Consider the following 19,334-nt stretch of genomic DNA (forward strand, 5'->3'; position numbering starts at 1 on the left):
GGCCACAGTCATCAGAGGCAACAAGAAAAGCTTCTATAGGTACAACGGTGATAAAAGAAAGAAGACTAGGGAAAATGTGGGCCCTCTCTGGGAAGAAACAGAAGACTTGGTTACTTGGGATATGGAGAAGGCTGAAGTCCTCAACAACTCTTGCTTTGGAACACCAGTAAGTGTTCCAGTCACAATGCCCAAATTGCAGAAGGCAAAGGCAGGAACTGGGAGAATGAAGAACCGCCTGCTGTATGAGAAGATCAGGTTTGAGACCATCTAAGCAACCTGACAGTGCACAAGTCCATGGCACCTGATGAGATGCATCTGCAGATCCTGAGGGAACTGGCGGAGGAAGTGGCTATATTTAAGAAGTCATGACAGTCCGGTGAAGTTTCCACAGACTGGAAAAAGGGAAACATAACACATTTTTAAAAAGAAAAAAAAAAAGACCCAGGGAACTACAGGCCAATCAGTCTCATAATCTTGCCTGGCAAGATTATGGAAAATAATAGTTTTCCTCCTGGATACAGTGATGAGGAAGGGGCATGAAGGCAATGGAAGTAGAAGCAACAAGGAAGAGACAATGAAGACACTCAGAACTGCCAAAAGAAAACCCCAAACAAAACAAAAAGCACCCTACAGGAAGAAGACATTACTCTTTCAGTCAGCATTTCTTCTATATATTTTCTAAGCACCCACTGCTGGTCGCTGTTGGGGACAGGATATTCAACTGGTCTTTGGTACAGGAAGGTTTTTATGTCTATCTATATTGTAAAATGAAAGATCACTTTGTATCTCAGGAATGATCAATCTTACAAACTTACAAACACAGTGCACAGTCTCCATTAACTTATGAATAACTCCAAAATGCAAATTAAAAAATCTGTTAGAATTATGTCTCATATACAATAAACACAGGTATTCTTTCTCTTAATAAATTATTTTTCTGATCATCATGATGCAGACCTTTCGCTTCACTGCCGTTACCTGAAGGCCTACAAAACATTTATATCACCTCTTGTAATTTGCCTTTGAAACTACACAGTGTAGTTTCCAACATAAAATAATTGCCAAATAACTGAAATATAAGAAGATGAACATGATCTGTAGGACATAGCTGCTAAAACTCCGTAGATTTTCTACTAATCATGGACAGCAGATATTTGCATGTTATCTCTTTCCTAATTCTATTTACATACATATATAGAATGGTGAGATTTTATGGTGTTGAACGTTACATCGGGATTTCACACTTCTGGAAACAACCCACTCACAATTTCTGTACTACTAAACAACACAATATATAAACACAATTATCAATAAGATATGAAATTTGAGAAAAACTCAAATAACCCGGATAAAGTGAATGTTTATGTGGGAGGCGTGTCTGAGGGCACAGGGGATGTGCCCAGGTGCAGAGCCCAAGGAGCATGCCCCAAAACTAGTAAACTGGTTGGTTAAGAAAGTCACATGACATGTAAGGATAAAAGCGAGCGCGAGTTTTGAATAAACTCTCTTCGACCACACCATCGCATGAGAGCATCGTTATTCCTTGTTATACAAGGACGCTACCGCTACATGTTTATGTCATTCAAAGGTATGAGCAGCAAATCACAGTATCTACTTCTCCTCCTGTGTTTTTCAAATGTACTTTTATGGAAGACAAAATACTCAAGAGGAACATTATTTTCATGAAAGGTGTCATCGGAGAGATGTGTGATTTTTCATGGATGCCTACCAATACCTGTCTCTTCTGCTGCTACTATTTCCAGGGTTGCTGGAGAAGCACGCAGTTTACTCTCTCACTGAGACTATGTATTCTATGAAATATCCTCTCAAAATGAATAAATCGCCCTTGGATCCATCCACTGTTCTTGTGTGGGAAAGTAACACTCTTCTTTTTAACAGTTATTACTGATAATATTTATTGTATGTTACTGTTGTATTTAGTGCTAGCTTGCATTTCCCTGTGCTGAATTTTAAGAGATGCTGCACACTCCACAAGCTGCTACCTTATTCCACACCTACCTACTCAAAGACCTCACTGAGCTTTCTCAACTTCATAGGTTTTACGTCCATTAGGTCCTGGCCCTTGTGCAGGCACAAAGACATAAACACTGTGTAATACAAATACTGTACTTGTGCTAGTCTGATGATTACTCTATGTGATCTGCTGACATAGGCACTGTATCAGTGTGCTCAATTATCAGAATCTCTGTGTTTTTAAATGTTTATTTTCCATTCTATTTGCCTTAATGATGACAAAGGAAATACAGAATGTTTTGTAACTGATGACCTGTATACTAAGGATTTAGCATATGGACCTGTATTAGAACACTGTGCAGCTGTGCTCAAGAATATATCATAACTGATGAGAAAAGGAAGATGCTATATATTTTAAACCAGGGGTGTTCATCGAATTCACTTATACTGCCATCTAAGTTTCTGCTTTTATGATAAAAACATTTCCTTGTAATATTTCACTTTGCTTAGCACAGTCAATCATGCCAAAGGAAACTGAGTTTTAACACTAAGTTGTGTTATTTCTGATTTTGACAATTAGTTGGTTGAGTTTACACTTTAAAAAAGGAAACATCAGTACAGAGTGCCCAATGCAAAACTTCAGAGAGTCTCACAAATGCTTATTTTTCATTCTAAAATTACAGAAAACTGTTAAACTGTTTCTACAGAACTATGTTTCACTGAGCAAGATCGAGTAGTTAAATGCCAGTACCAATGTAGAAGTACTGCACTGCTGAGTTAGAGGGAAGAATTTAGGAGCACAGCATTAAGGAAAACTATAAACAGGAAACATGTAAAACTGCTTTTTCCCATCATATATGAGTGTTTGTATAGATTTTATAGATTAAGATCAATTTTAGCTGAGTTGGCAGTCAACTGAAAACAACTTCTGGAAAGAAACAATTAGTTCTTCTAGAAAGAAACAATTTCATGGAAAGTATGTTTGCACTACTTAAATCTGTAAAATGCACTAGAGTCAGGGAAAGAAAAAAATCATTACAAAAGTATACCTTTAATGTTTCAATTTCTTCTTTGTGTTCCCTCTTTAAATGCAAAATGGCAGCTTGGTACTCTGTAAAAATAAAAAGTACATTCGAGTCAGAAAACAATGTGCCATCTTCAGCATAGTATATTTCATACAACACTACTGAGTCCAGAAGGCAGATGTAGGCTCTCAAATAAATGACCTTTTACAGTGGTGATGGAAAAGAAAATCTGAACACAGTAATTAGCATTTTTTTCTATGACCACATGACCAGATTTTCCATGGTGTTTCTGAGAGAAGAGGATAAAGAAAAGAGGTCTTCCATGCTGAGAGGGGAAAACTGTGGGAAGATATGGCAGACTGGAATAACAACAAGAAACTTTAGTTTGGCTGAGTTCTGCAGATAAATGTAGAACTGATAAGAATATTATGACATACACATGAATGCACACACACACCCCAAATGATAAAATAACATGCATTAAATATAACGATTTAAATGGAACTGTAAACATACAATCACTATACACAGTCAAACTGGATAAAGTAGCAATCACAAATGCAAATGAAGACCTGGAAAGGTACCCAACAGCAAGAAATACAAAGAATTCTTTGTCTAAATTCTATCAGATTAAGATTAATTACAGAGTATAAGTATCTTCACAGGATACTGTGAATAGGATACAGGATAGCTCTTCCATTTAGTGAGAATATAACAAAATCCAAAGGTATTATAATTAAAAGCATGAAACTTAAAGCCAGAGAAATTCAAATCAGCAGTGGAAAAATGAGAAGACTGGGCATTGATTATGCAGGTTTAGTGATGGCTGTAATGTTAAGATGCAGATTCACCAAATGGATCTCTAGAACCTGGGTCTCATGCTATGGCTCCCCTCAATCCATACATTTGGCCAGATGAAGAAAAATACGCACTTTTGATATACTGGTGTAATGGTTTGAGAGAAGCCTGTCTTCTATAACACATTGGCCCAGAAACTACAGCCCTCCTAAACAAGCAACTGGAGTTCATTCTTAGATGATCAAAGTCCCACTTCTATCTGCTTCCAAATTAAAAATTCAGAAGTGTATTTCCAGTTCCCTGGCTTGGCTTCTGCTTCCTCAACTAAAAGAGGAATTAAATCCTAATTTAAAAAAGGATTAAAAATAGTCCAAAGAATTTAAATTTTACTGTCAATGTTCTCTAACACTAAGGAGTTTGTATGGTTTATTCAGTAGCAGAACATTAAAGTATCAAAGCATGGACCAAAGTACCAGAGCAGTAAAATATTCCAATGCTTAGGTGCTTTTTTTTCTTTATTTTTTTTTTTATTTTTTTCTCTTCAGAGCACATGAAGGAAAGAAGAAAGAAAAGATAACTTCATCATCACCCTGAAATCTGCATGACATCAAAGCTTTTAATGTAAACTATTTTTTTCAAACACAGGTGAAGCTATGTGCAAGCAGCTGAATTGAAATACAAAGTCAAAAGGAAAAGGGATTGATATTTTACAAGGTAAGAAATAAAAACCTTGGGTGATTCCAGCTAGTAATAGTATCTATCTAAACTTCTCCTTCTTCTCTAATCGCAACCAGTTAGGTCTACCAACTTTTAAATTTTCTGCTGTTAATTCCTTTGACTGGTTGATATTCCCTCTGGACATGGGCTCTGCATATCCATTCACCTAAACAGGACTTAACAAACTGTTGCCTCAGGTCCCCAGAAAAAGTTATGACCCTTCTGTCACCTCAGCTGCTTAAGCACTCAGTTTGCAGGGCATGAACCTCACGAACATCCTGACTTGAAGTTTAGCTCTTCAAGGTCACATGATAACTGAAGCAAACAACAGGCTTTGAAAATGCTGCTAACAATCAGTTCTTAGTTTGGCTAACAGAAGGACACAACTCTATCTTAACAAAAGGTCGACTTTCTATGTAGGACTGCCACATGCTTAAAATTCTTTGGGATTTGGGTGACTCATAATTCACATATGCTGACATAGAGCTGCACTAGCACCAGAAGCAGATTTTTCACATCTACCCATTCCCAGTCTTCTGCTGCTGACTTTTATTTTGGCACAAATGTTTGTGCAGTCAGAGAAAGATGGAAGAATCCCCATGAATGAAATCTAACACAGCATAAAGTTAAGAAATCTTTTAAATATTAAGTGTATGTAATTTTTGTGACAGGCATTTTGCAAGATACCACCATTTAAAGGTATTTAATTTAGCACGTTTTTCATTACTTCTAGCTGAAAGCTCTGAAATAAGTTCTAGAGATTGCTTTGTTTAAATTTTGTTCTAAAGCAGATGTAAGGTACAGAATAGCAATTCTTTTATTGTTTACTTATGCCTTAAAAATATGTTTATAAAGTACTAGATTATAAGAATTAATACTCCTAATTAATTACTTAAACACTGCTACTGCATAAAAGTAAGTGCATCATAAATTGACATATCTACTATGATATAAACTGACATACTAGAGCATAAGCTTCTTTTCATTCTTTTTGCCATTATATTCTTTTTAACTAGAAGACAGTATCTACTGGATAGAAGCTGACACCCAGCAAAGTACCCTTTTAATTCTTCTCAAGTAAACATTTATTTTTCTGTGCAAGACATTATAATGAAAAAGAAATCACACTCTGGTTTATAGTTTTGCATTATATAAAGTAACCCATGTCCACTCCTTTTCTATGTTTTGTGAAGTCACCTTTCTTTAGTAGAATTCTACATGGATAGTTAACTTCTTAAGAAAATATCCTGCACACAGAGATGGCAATTTGAATCATTAAAACAGTAAAGAATCTGACTAGAAAGAATAATTGAATTCCAATAACTCCAAAAGTCTGTTAATATGTTGGCAACAGAATAATAAAGTTTATGCAATGGTGTTGGGATGCTGCTTAGACTGGTAAAATCACAGCAGCAAAGTAAACAATAAGGACATGTTAACAGAAGATGTCTGTATTTGGAATAAAATATAGGTCAGGCTTTATAAACTACTGAGTTCTCAAATTCCATTTAACTCACAAAAAACATTCACGAAGATTACAGCACAATCCAGAAATACCAACATATCGATGAGTGATTTGTATAGGTTAAAAATCAACAACGCCACAGCTTAATAGATCTGATATGGCTCTGTGTGTAGCCAGCCTGATTCATACAGAATCACTGTAACTCATCCAGCCTTATTAAAGACACATGAATATATGTGGACGGCTCAGATCCAGATGAGATACAAGTTTCCAACTGAACTGTATAACCTCTCACTTCCTTGTGCTCCCTTACCTCAAGAACATTCAAGACTGACATGGAAAAAGAGCTTCGAATCACAGAACTGCAGAACAGCTCAGGTTGGAAGGGATCTTGTAAGATCATTACTGTCCTCTTTTTTGGTATTGTTTGTTTGAAACATTATTTTTTACTATAGATAAATACAACTATGATTAAAACAAAAGAATCAAGAATCATTTCCATAATGAGTAAATATGTATTCTAGTGACAAGAAAATAGACCTCTAGTTTCTTGAAGATCTGAAGGAGGAGACTGAGAAAATATAAAATTAGCTGCTTCCACTGGGTGGCAATTTTGTACTCCATTAAAAACCTTTTTCTTTTTTTTTCCTGAAGTCAAACTATAATTCATGAATTTCTGGATACAGAGATATTGTTCTTTTATTCTGGGTATGAACTTGTTATCTCATTAGTTTTTCATCTATATTTTTATTTTAATACAGTTTTTTGTCTTACTTTTCCCCTAACAAATAGCTTGCTAAATGTTATTTGATAGTAACATACACATTTTACATTTCCTTGTTCAGCTGTACGTTCTTATAAGGTGCTTGGGAAAAAAGAAAACAATTTCTCAAGTAATGAACTAGACTCATAACCTGTTCTGCCACCCATTGATACAGTCAATATTAGAAAGTATCATAACTTTAGTGCCAGTCATACTATATTTAGTTCTGCCTACACGTAACTGCAGGAAAAAAGTAATTATAATTAGTATCTTATCTGATTTTAAAAAAATTATTATAGCATTGAACATTGCAAAGACAGAAGCAGTGCAAATAGCATAACCTTCCTTAAATAACTGTCATATTTTATATCAGTGTATTCATGATTTTAAAGTATGTTGTCTAAAAGAATTATATAAAGATAGCATTGACTAAAATTATACTAGTACATCAGGAAATGATAATATTTTCTTTAAGTATTACAAATTTGAAATGCTCCAGTTAAAACATGGAATTAACATATACCCAAGTAATGTGCTGCAAGAAGGAAATAAAATTGTGTTTCAACAAAATACCCACTGGAAAGAGGAAGTAACTGTATCCTGTAATTTCACAGTATGTAAACAGATAAAAGAATTATTGTTGAAGCAAAATGGAAAAGCTGAAGAAGCAAAACTAAACAATTAAAAATGGGTGAATAAGTATGAGGTGAAAAAGGACTTAAAATGCTCTAAGGTGATAGACATGGAATTCATTATAGAATCACAGACATCTACTGTGAGAAACAACTAAGTATCACACACTGCGAAACAACAGACAAATCCTACAACCATTTATACACCAACATCTGCTAGAGCAAAGAGAGTACAAATACACTACAGAACATTAGGGGTGTACAGGTATGACAGGAGGAGGTTTTATTCGTATTCTCTTGAATAGCAATTAAAAAAAAAAAGTACCTGGAACCCAAAAAGATACCGAACTTGCATATGAAGAAAAAGGTAATGCAATATAGAAAGATTTCTTATCCTGATTAAGTTATATAAAAAGTATATATATTTTTAATAGTTACTGTACTTTATGAGTTTTAAGCTTTAACACAGAATAATTTGAAAAAAAAGGAAGATGTATTCAATATGTTGGGTTAATTTTTAAAGCACTATGTTTTCTAAAATTTTTGCGCTGAAAGCTAATCTTGCAAATAAAATGTGTAACACAGGACTGCTCAAATCTACCCTTAATAATCACAAAACCTAAGTATCTAAAATAGCAGCATATTTTAGTTTTATTAGGCCCTTGATATCTGAGTATGAGCAAGTCCATCCTATTGTGCAGCTTTATCATTTTTCCTGGCCTTCTGGGATAAAAATGGTCTCCAGGCAACACACTCGTAACTTCTGTGGGCCTGTATGGTTTCTACAGAAAAAGTTGAGCTAGGATATTAAAGTGCTAAGGATATTGAATGAAGGGTTTAGTTTGAACTGGCTTATTTTAAAAAACAGAATTACGAAATAATTACATCTCTAATCTTTTCAGTTACAAATTCAGATGAACTTCAAAATGTGAACCATGCGTCTGTATGATCACTATTGTTTACTGTGTAGAAGAAATTGCGTAGGCCAGAATTCCTTCAGCCCAGAACTCCATCTTTTTAGGGATGAGTGGTAATATTTTCTTTTCCTATTCCACGAACAATTCTCAAATGTTGTTTACTTATTTAATTGGAATGGAGGGGAAAAATATGAGATTTTTACAGGATAGGTAAATATAATATAATTTGCCCGGTCTCTCAGCAGGCAGTAAATTACACAAGTGGCCAATAACTCTAAATACTTAAGTGCTTCTAGGACCTCTGCACCACCACTAGAGTCCTATGAGGAAGGGCCCACTTTGAGTGAGCAGTCATGGCTTAGGAAGATTACTCCACAACTCAGTGCCCCCCACTAAGACTCTCTCAAACCACACAGTGCTCTCTTGCTTCCCCTTCCTGCTGAGACAGGATGGAGCTGAGAACCAGAGGCACAAAAAGTGAAGATCATGGGCTGAGATAAGAAGAATTTACTGGAAACAGCAATGAGATAAGAAAACAAACAGTAACAGCAACAATCATAATAACAAAAGTACAGAAAAGAGAAGGTTATTCACATGCAAAAAGACTTACCACAGACACCAAAACAATAACAATGGCAGAGTTTCCCCTCTCCTGCCACATTTTTTCATCCAGAAGCCATGCCCTTCTCAGAAGGCAAAGACAGTCCCTTTCCCTCCACCCCCAGCAATGAAGTGAAGTGGTACTGAATAACATTAAGGTCCAGGCCAAAACCAGGATGTGAGGAAAATGGGAAATGCTAGCAATTGAATTGTCAGGGAGAGATCTGTCTCTCAGACCAGACTGCCCACAAGTCCACTTAATGACAGACTATATAGACAATATAACTTTACTAACCTAAGATCATAGATGGTATGTATGCACAGAGCAATTCTAGCAAGTTCTAATGTCAGTTACTTTAATTAATGCAAAACAGTCTTAACACTGTCTTACTTTCTAAGAAGTATCCATGAAGCTGTAACAAACATGACTGGACTCCCATTACAAAACTTCAAAGGAAATAAGAGGGCTTCAAACTCCTTTGGATTTATTTCTTCTAATATGATGTCCACTTGCATCATCATCTAAATGGTATTATATGGTAGAATTAAGGACTAATTTGTTCTTCAGTGACATAATGCATCAAGAGTTTATTCTGATCATAAGATTTGTTTATAAGTCTTGTAAGACTAACTCAACTACAAAAAAGGATCAAGAAAAAAACCCCAAACACCAAATCTTAATCCTTACAAAGTTTTAAATCAGTAGATTGCTATTCTGTAATTCTATGAAAAGCATGAAAACAGGAAACTACTTAATGAATAAATATACACAGAAAAATACTAATGCTTTGAAACATCCCTTATTCAGCCAATGTCAGTTACTTCAGCAAACAATTGCAGAAATGACAAGTTATTTTAGAAAAAACAGGAATTCTATCAAAAAATTCTTTTTAAAAATGAGTTCCAACTCAGCCTCATTTAGTTATTACACATTTTGACAATAATTCCTCATCCCTGGCAGCACTCAAGGCCAGGTTAGATGGGACACTGAGCAACTTGGTCTACTGGGAGGTGTCCCTGCCTATAGCAGGGGAGTTGGGACTAAATGAACTTCAAGATCCCTTCCAACCCAAATCATTCTATGATTCTATAATTCCATTATTCAAAAGAGCTGCTTAAAAGAAGCTTCCAAGTCATGAGAGTTCAAAATATGTTTCTTAGGCTTCCCTTGAAATCCACCAACAGCCAAGGCTTTGTGTGTCCTGTTCTTGGTGAATACAAAACTGAGCAAGAAAACACAGAAAGACACAGCAGGGGCTATAACTGAAATAAACTTTCAAAAATCAGGTTAACATAGTTGATGGTAAAAGTTCAATTAAATCTCCTTTTCCTTCAAAAGACATCTGTACTGATTCATTACTGGGAGGTGTCCCTGCCCACGGTAGGAGGGGTTGGGACTGGATGATCTTTAAGGTCCATTCCATCCCCTTAACATTCTGTGATTTTATGATTACTAATGGCATTATCAGTTACTATCTAATTAGCCCTCACACAGTTTTCAGTGAGATTTTACTGTATTTTTTGGCAGTCTTAAATGTGCTCCTGTTATGAATAAGGATCAGTGTATGACCAACTACATCAGAGTTATGGAAAAGTAAAAAGCTATCATCAACTTAATTCTTTCAAACTGACTAGTATTACACTACTAAACACTGCAAATTTATTTCTCGTACAAAGAGCTTCTGTTCCTGCTATTTATATTCAATGTTTATTCAAATCGGTAAAAGTATATTGCCACAATATTTCTCATAATTTATTAATTTGCTTCACCTTGTTTTTTGCTTAAATTCAGCAATTTACCTCAGTTGTATGTAACATACATCCCAGAATGAAGGACGACAGCCCAGCCACTCAGAAAGAACTTCACTAGCTCAATTTTCACTATGGTCTTTGTTTCAAAGATTTTCAGAATAAACACTGCCAGATTATAACAAGTCTAATTATTAGGCAAATTAGATTAGCTCTAAAATTGGTTACATCTACCTGGAGTCTGCTCCAGGTAGACAAGATAAATGAGCGGGGAAAAAAGAGGAAGAGAAAGTAATACACCAGTTCTAATTGTGATCTTCTAATCAGACTTCAAATCTTAACTTTGTAAAATTTTACACTCAGCACTGTGAAATGGATCTGAAAGTCAACCTAAATTCCACTCACTTTAGTGGGATGGCAGACACTGAAACTGAAGTAACATAAGCTAGAATTCTTAAAACAGTTCCTGATGTATTATAGAACTTCTGTAGTTTTTATCAAATTTTTAGTTTTAAACAATGAACTAAACACGTATAGCAGACTCTGCACTTACCATTTCTACTCCATCAAGGAAAAGTAAATACTACCTTTATGGCAACAAAAGAGACCAAAGACTAGATACAGATGGACAACATTGTACATACACTGTTCCACCCACCTGGTGGTCCCTCCTTGTAAATGTTTAGGTGAGCTAGAGACAAAAGCATAAGTAAGATTGTATTTAAGCTTCACACAGGGAATGTATATTTTACAGTCCTGAATTACATATGCTAGGAGGGAGTCTGGCAGACCGCATGCTTTTTATTCATTACTACAAACATATAACTCAGTCGCTATTTTCAGCTCCTGCTTACATAATTTTGTCTTGCAAAAAATTAGCAGCTGCTTGTGAACTGCCTAATTTCTGAAGTGCTGCTAGACATTAGCACTGTCTATCAAACCAAATCAAAAAGCAAGTACTTTAAAAAATTCCTACCATGTAAAAAAGCCCATGGACATTCCTTGGGCCACATGCAGTAACACTACGAAAACAAACTTGTAAATATTTCTTTAAAGCTCTCAGCTTGATATATACACAGAATTGCATATCACAACTGCAGAATGATGAAATAATTTATTTTGTTCATTCCTCAAGATTTTCAATTGGAAATAACAACCATGTTTACTCATTATTGTATTCTCATGCTATTTGTTAAGGCAAGGAGACCAAAGCAGATCAGAAAGCTTAGACTCTTCTGAGAGATTCATTCCATACAATCTGATTAGAAGACAGAAGCTTGGGTTAGGAACACTTCCAAGAATTCCCTGTTTTGCTTTTTGTTTCCAAAACATGCATTTTTTAAAAAAAAATTACAAACTGTACAATAACAGTGAAAGACATTGCTCACATATATGACAGATGACATATGCCACCACGTGGTAAATATAAAACATATAAAATATTCTTAATGATAAATAAAGTATGAGGCATGCTTCGCTATTTTGCAAACAAAACAACACTACAGCATGCACGCTTTTCGTTAATGCATAGAAAATCAAACATGAAATAAAATGCTGATGTCTTGGACAACCTATGTAATTTATGGAAATGCTGAATATATGTTCAGTTTTATCATCACACAGAATTTGCCTGAAAACAGAGCAGCAATAATGTTTATAAACAGACACAATACATGCTCATGAAAATCTTTGTTGTCATATTGAGGAAGCTGCACTGTTCATGACCCTTTCTAAAAGAAAAGGTACAAACATTCACTGGTAAATCTAGTGACTTGAAAAAATTCAAGCTACATCCCTGGAATACTGGATGCAGAGAGTCACAATGTTTTGAATGGAAATTTTCATTTTTCAAAACTGTTGTGAAAAGCAAGTATACACATTCAAATATTATGCAGTATTATTCTATTTGTGCTCAAAACTGTGCTGTGCAAGAATTTCCTTTTCTTCTCTGGTAATAAAACAACTTAACTACTTGAATAATTTTAAATAAAATCTTATACAAAAACCCTTCCCACAGAAATCTCCATAACTTACACTTCAAATAGATGGGTTACTCCTCAAACTTTACATAAGCAATTTAGTAACCTTCTCTGCCATGACCTCAAAACTTCAAGAAGAAAGTAGAAGCTTTGAAGTTAAATGACCTATATAGCCACTTCTGGTCAGGACCTCATTTTTGTAAAAAGCCTTATATATTAAAGTCAGTATGTGGAAACATGCAAAATAGTGTTAAGACAATTTAAAAGTAATTAGAGAACAAAAGCCGGAAAACTTGAGTGCAATCTACCTCTCTTGAGATGTGCCTCACCCTGTAGCATAAAGGAAATCATAAACTTATAATTGAGCCGATTCATTAAATTTCATAATAGTGAGAGTTCCTTAATGTTTTCTTCCAGCATGGTAACCCTTGGTCCCATCATTTTCAATATTCTCTTTTCCTGTAAGTCTTTGTTTCCTCCTCCATTATCTCCCCATGTCGTTCTCATCTTTAACCACCAGATGTCAGAAAGGAATCTAATCACCACAGCTACATCTTTATTACTTTTTATTTATTTTTACAGATGCATTGATTTGACCTTCCAGGCTCTTTCATGCTGCAGTCATAAACAGCAGCAATAAACATAGACATGAGCAACTTTTAAAACATGTAATTTGTTCATTCCTGGAATGGTCTTTGTAAAGCATATCTGCATTTAAAAATCCTTTTATAAGTAGGAAAATAAAATTTATTTATGCTTGAAGAAATTCACAGAATTACCTACTTTTTAGGGATAGGGGATTGGCTAAAACAATACTGCATGTAGTTTTAATACATGATTCTAATCCTTATTCCCCCACTCCACTCCATCTACTCCTATCTGTCCTCCTTTCTTTACTTCCCAATGAAACTGAACTCTTTTCTTTTACAGTCCCATAATTCATTATATGTAAGGATGTCAATTCTGGGAAATGAGCAGACATCTTCAATTTTGGGGGGGTGGTTCTTGTTTGTTTGGTTTTTGTTTTACTTTTAAGAGAAGGAAGAACCCTCTAAACCTGAAATTTCAAATATTTTCAGCACCTTTAAGATTCTGGTACAATGAAAATATGGTAGATGTGAGGAAGGGAAACAGATGGAGAGGGACTTGTGGAGAATAAACAGCCCTAAACAAGCCAATAGTCCAGTATCTAAATACCGTCTGGATGCTAAGATAATACAGAGGATATTAGAGTAAACTTACTACACGAAATGAACTTTCTTCACCACACTCACTGAATTCCCTGAAAATAACAGAACTATATGCACAGAAAACCAGCTTCCTACAGAAAAACCAACACCCTTGATTCTCTGTTATGGAAATGAAGAAAACAGTTACTCCTCTTTCTGACAACAAAGAAGTATGAAGCACTATTCAGAAGCAATCACCTGAGTAACTTATCTATTTGACCATTCCTCAGCTGTGAGAGGTTACAGTTACAGTTCATTTACCTGACAGTAGAAACTAATAGATTCAGTTGCCATTTTCACCTTCCCAGGAAGGCCACATTAGAGGTACTGCTGACGGGGACAGTCAACATTGATTCTTTCTCAATAAACATCCTACTTTGTATTTACAAATCTGATCTATTACAGGATTACATTCTCCAATGCAATATGGTAAACAAATAACACCTTATTAGGAAACACGAGGAACAGATTAATTACAGAATTTCTTTGATGAATTACAGACTCTACTGACTTAATTAAGCACAAATTTAAAATACAAAGTACTTATTATTCTAGAACTGTAACACCTTTGCAATCACTATATACTATATATAGTAAGTATACATTGCGAGTCCATGTATACTATACACGCAGTATACGTGCATGTTCAGTCATATGGGGGTGGGCATGTGAGTGAATGAAAGCACAATACAGATCCACACACAGAGACACACCGGTTCCCCCATATAGTCTCAGCAATTCTCAAGTTTAGAACTGCTATCACACTTAAAACATGGACATGTGTAAAACTAAGAAATGCACAATAAATTGAGTTTGGTTTTTTACAGATAAGAGTACACGTCTGTGCTGTAGCAGAGGGGGCAATCTTGGCAGGGCTGATATTGAATTTATCTAAAAAGAAACCCAAAAGGCAGTCAAAAATGCAGGTGCAAATTTTTAGAAAGCATTAGCGTGTTCAGAACCAGGGTTTCATTAAGACTAGTATCTAAATCTCTCATGTTCAAATGCTGGGCCAAACAGTACTTCAGAACACATGAACAGCGAGACTGGAGAACAGGAAAGGGAATTCAGTAAAACTCAGAGGCATTTCTGTTACACAAAGGGCCTCATATATTTTGAAATAGAACCATGGAAATAAAATACAAAGTCTTTCTTCTTGTGCCGTACACAATTGCTCTTTCACTGTGTTTCAATTATATAACAGGAATCATCTTGTAAAACCCTCTGACTGTTTTGGGCCTTTTCAACATCAGATTGGTCACGTCCACAGTGGGGTCTACATTTCAAAATAAAAACCACAGTAAAAGAAATAATTCACAGAACTTGCCTTCCTCATATTCAGGTAACAAATTAATCTTCTCATAAGGAAAAAAATTAACCTTAGAATGAAGTTGCTACTTTGAGCGGACCAAAGCTGTTCTGTATGTGAATCCTTAAGCTCGCTGGTATCTATGGCTACACACATATAGGCATCCAGAATGATTTTGTATACTGTAAAAAATGTCTAAAACTTTCCTGAAGTCATTCTAGAAAGTAGCAAAAGGACTGAAAATGGAACACAAGCACCTTAACAGCAATCTTCATCATCAACAGGTGCCTATCTTTTTTTTCCTGTCTCAAGAGGCACAGTACGAATGTCGGTGTCAGCAGAGGTGGGGAAAGAAAAGCAAAGGCAACTTTTGTTGCTTGCTTGGTTTTGAGTTGGGTTTTTTTTAATATTTTCAAAGTACATCTTAGCAGACAGTGCTGCAAGATATCTGGAACAGCAGCTACTGCAGTGATCAGCACAGGTACAGTAATGCAGTGTACAGCTCATTTGTGTGAGACTGTAGAGATTTCCAAGCAGCACTATACCCAATACCTTCTAAATACATAAAGTTATAGCTTTAGCTAGCACAAGGAAGGAGAGTAAATGTCATTGTTACTCCAGAGGAATATAGCATAGCTACAACAGTCTGGCTTGTCATAAAAACCTCAACTTCTCAAAAACATGATGATGCATCTGTCAGAATATGAAACATTGACATAACATGGCCAAATACACCTGTCATGCTACACAATATAGGCAGTAAAATAATTTACAACACCTTTATGCAGCTCACCTGCACTCTGAGATCACATCAAATTGATCACTGACCATTAAATCATAAAAGCACTGTCTTCAACCAAAGCATAATATCCTGCTTGCTGTAGTCCTACTTTATCTCATTCATTACAATAAAATTTATAGTAGAATCCCGGAACTAAACCCCAAATACCACAATGAAATCAAATAAACTCAAATTACTAATTTTTTTTTTTATCTTTAGAGACAAACACAAACTGTTCAAGGCCACAAAAGAAAGTTTAGTTAAAGAAAGATAAATCATGTTGGTATCTTTCATCTCTGTTCTGACCATTATGCCTCTCTTTCACATTAGCTGGTTGTTCTCTGCATTTACATCATGACCATAAAGTGATTTTCTTGCTGTGAACCCAGAGCACAGGGAACCAAGGATTTAATAAATTTGAGACTTAGCTATAAACTTCTGCCACTATTTTGTATTTCATTCACCATTTACCTGGCCATTTTTTGTTTAATAAGAGCTTTCTCAGTCACCTCCTGATTTTCTTATTTACATTGAAAATTGTGCTTACTTCATCACAGACTGTAATAGACATTGTGGCACCATTACCTCACTGCAGATTTAAGGATGATGAACATACAGACTGTGAGAGAAAGAGGTTTTTAAATGTTAAATACAGACATACGAATTAACAAGAAAACATGTAGTGGAAAAAAAACACTAAAGGAATTAATGTTTCAAGTGGCTTTTTAAAAAGCATTTTCTCCAGGAGGAATGTCAAATACTTTTCTCTCTCTTATTACTTTTTACATTTCTGTTTTGCTAAGCAAAGGACTAAACTCTATTTATATGAGAACTGGTTTGATGGTGATGGCTAAAAACGCATTTTTAACAGGAATCACAGAATCTGTATATGTACACCACCTTAATGTGGAGACAGTTCTTCAAACATAAGTAGTTTTATGAGCAGCAGAACCCATGTCTAAATTCCTTTCCTTGGACATGGGAGTCTGCAAGTGCTGACCCGGGTGTACACAGCAGCTGAGATATGTGTGGATTCCATGTGATGTAGTATTGCAGATGAGTCTGTTCAGTATAGACATGAATTTGTCTCCTCTACCTGGCTCGATATTTTCACCATATGTAAGAGCTGACACATCAACCCTTCTGTCAGATTTAATGCTTTAAAATTAGAGAAATCTCTCTAAGAATTATGGAGGAAAAATAAAAAAAAACTTTTAATGAAAGCAGATGAACAAAACTTTACGACCAGAAAAATATGCAGAGAGATGTCTTGGATTACATGGATTTTCATGGAAAAACTATATATTAAAATAACCTTTTTTTTAGTCTTCCAGGATATAAATGTACTACAGACTTTCTGGACTTCAGCTATTTTAGACATACTTCAAACAAGTTCCAGTTTCTCTAAAGAACCATGTAAGCAGCTTGTCTTAATTAGAGAGCCAGCTGACAACATAGTCTATGTTCTATGGAAACAGAGGAATTAAAGGATTAAGAAAACATAAGATAAACCAAAATACTGTAACATCATCCTTTTAATTCAAAACTTACAACCCAGGATTCGGGTGTTGAAGGTGACAAAACTACGACTACACAAGGTTTTATCAAATGCATGAAAAAAACCTGTTGCAGAGTTGTATTTGTTCATGAATTTCTTTCACTTCTAATATTCCTAACAGGCCTAGTCAGGCCCAGACACTTGTTCCTTGCTATCCCACACACTTGTTCCTTGCTATGTCCATTTGCTTTTCAGTTTGTTTCCCACACATCAAGGCAGACTGCGAGCCTCAGGAGGGAGTCAGCTACTCCTCCAAGCTGCTATGAATCATTGTCATGTCTGCTGCATAGGCCAAATTAAGCCTGAATTTCTTGCTTCCACTAGGCAACAAGAACAGTGAGGAAAAACACGGCAAGGAGGTGAGAAAAGATCAAAAAGCCAGGAATCCTTTCCCTCAATATCCCTACCTTCCTGCCATAGTTGTCATAGTGCATGGTGATGAAGGAAGCAAATCAAAGACACAATGTAGAATTGCAAAAAAGATTACAGTATTCCAACTTTCAAGTTTTCAGTCTTACTTAAATCCTATTTTATCGTGACAAATGAAAAAAAAAATCTATGATACCTCATAAAATATGTACATATTCTTGTACCCTATTAGAAGTACAAAGACAAATTAACAGATTTATCCTTGGATGTGATCACATTTGTGACACATATTTTGTCTAAGCCTAAAATAAAGCTGTGCTAAATGAATACTTACCTAATAATTCATCCTCTTATTATTGTTTTTATATAAATTCCTATTGTTTCAGCAGATTAAACTCTTAACCACAGAAATGAAAACAGTAACATACCGAGTTGACTGAAAGTTAAAAGAAGCCAATTTGGCATTTTTTATGTTACAGATATTCATCTATTCAGAAATATCAGTGGAGGAAGACTAGAATCACAAACATCCCTGCCACACACAATTTTTGAACTCTCTTCTGAGATCAAGAACTTTTCATTTTATCTTAGTTGTCCAGACAAGACACTGAGGTAAGAAATAAGGTTTCTGTTTGAGACCAGTCAGTTTAACGCCGCGTTATAGCATAGTTTTAAGAAGTCCACTTCAGGGGTCAAGAAGTTCCTAAAGTACTGGTGTCTGGATGGGAAGGGCCATGAAGGGAAATGCCAGTATACACATGCACTTCAAAGTTACCAACTGCTGTCAGAAAGAAGACACCGAATTCAGAAATTTTGCTGCATTGCCATTTTCATATTCACTAGAAAAACGCCACAAACCCCCAGCAATAAAACCAACATTGAATACAAAACCTATTCACTACTCACAACCAGTACCTTTCTTTACTTGCAGTTTTTACAGTGCTTTAAAACAGCCACCTAACTACTCAGAAAGGCCAATGTAACTGATCCATCACGCGCAACTTCCAACTGCTTGCAGTGTCCTCGCTGCCGCAACTGCTTTCTGGGAATCCATGAATAGTTGAAAGAAGCACACCTGCTAATCTCTGAGGTACACCTATAACTTCACTCTTAACATACGTTGCAAACATAGCCTTTGCCTATTTTCTTTAAAAGCATGTCTCCTCCCAGCTGAATCACCAGCGGTTTGTTTTCATTCAAATCCATCTGCCAGACGCTGGAGCAACTAATGAACTGCAGAATCTAGTCTATAAAAATTTGACTTAGCAAACAAACCATCAACATGTTGATGACACTGCCACCCAAAATATCACAGTTAACAAGAGTAACAATTTACATGGGCTCTAAGCCAGCCTATCCTTCCTATTTATATTTCAAGAAAGCATGACCTAATTTCTCTACAAGTAGTAGAATCTGGAGCTTTTGTTAATTCAGGGTTTTTTTCTTTCTTTCTTTAAGTGTATGTTTTT

The 19,334-nt window shown here is 35.5% G+C and overlaps 1 protein-coding gene across 1 annotated transcript in view; it reads right to left on the reverse strand.

The window, feature by feature from the left end:
• The window catches only part of FMN1 (formin 1), a 130,359-nt gene that overhangs the window by 106,089 nt on the left and 4,936 nt on the right, over positions 1–19,334 (reverse strand). Inside the window, exon 3 of the mRNA XM_017827387.1 lies at positions 3,024–3,085. Within this exon, the coding sequence (XP_017682876.1) occupies positions 3,024–3,085 (62 nt within the window). The remainder of the gene's footprint in view (positions 1–3,023; positions 3,086–19,334) is intronic.

Source organism: Lepidothrix coronata, unplaced genomic scaffold (genome assembly GCF_001604755.1).
Source record: "Lepidothrix coronata isolate B3197 unplaced genomic scaffold, Lepidothrix_coronata-1.0 Scaffold138, whole genome shotgun sequence".
NCBI classification, from domain to species: Eukaryota; Metazoa; Chordata; class Aves; order Passeriformes; family Pipridae; genus Lepidothrix; species Lepidothrix coronata.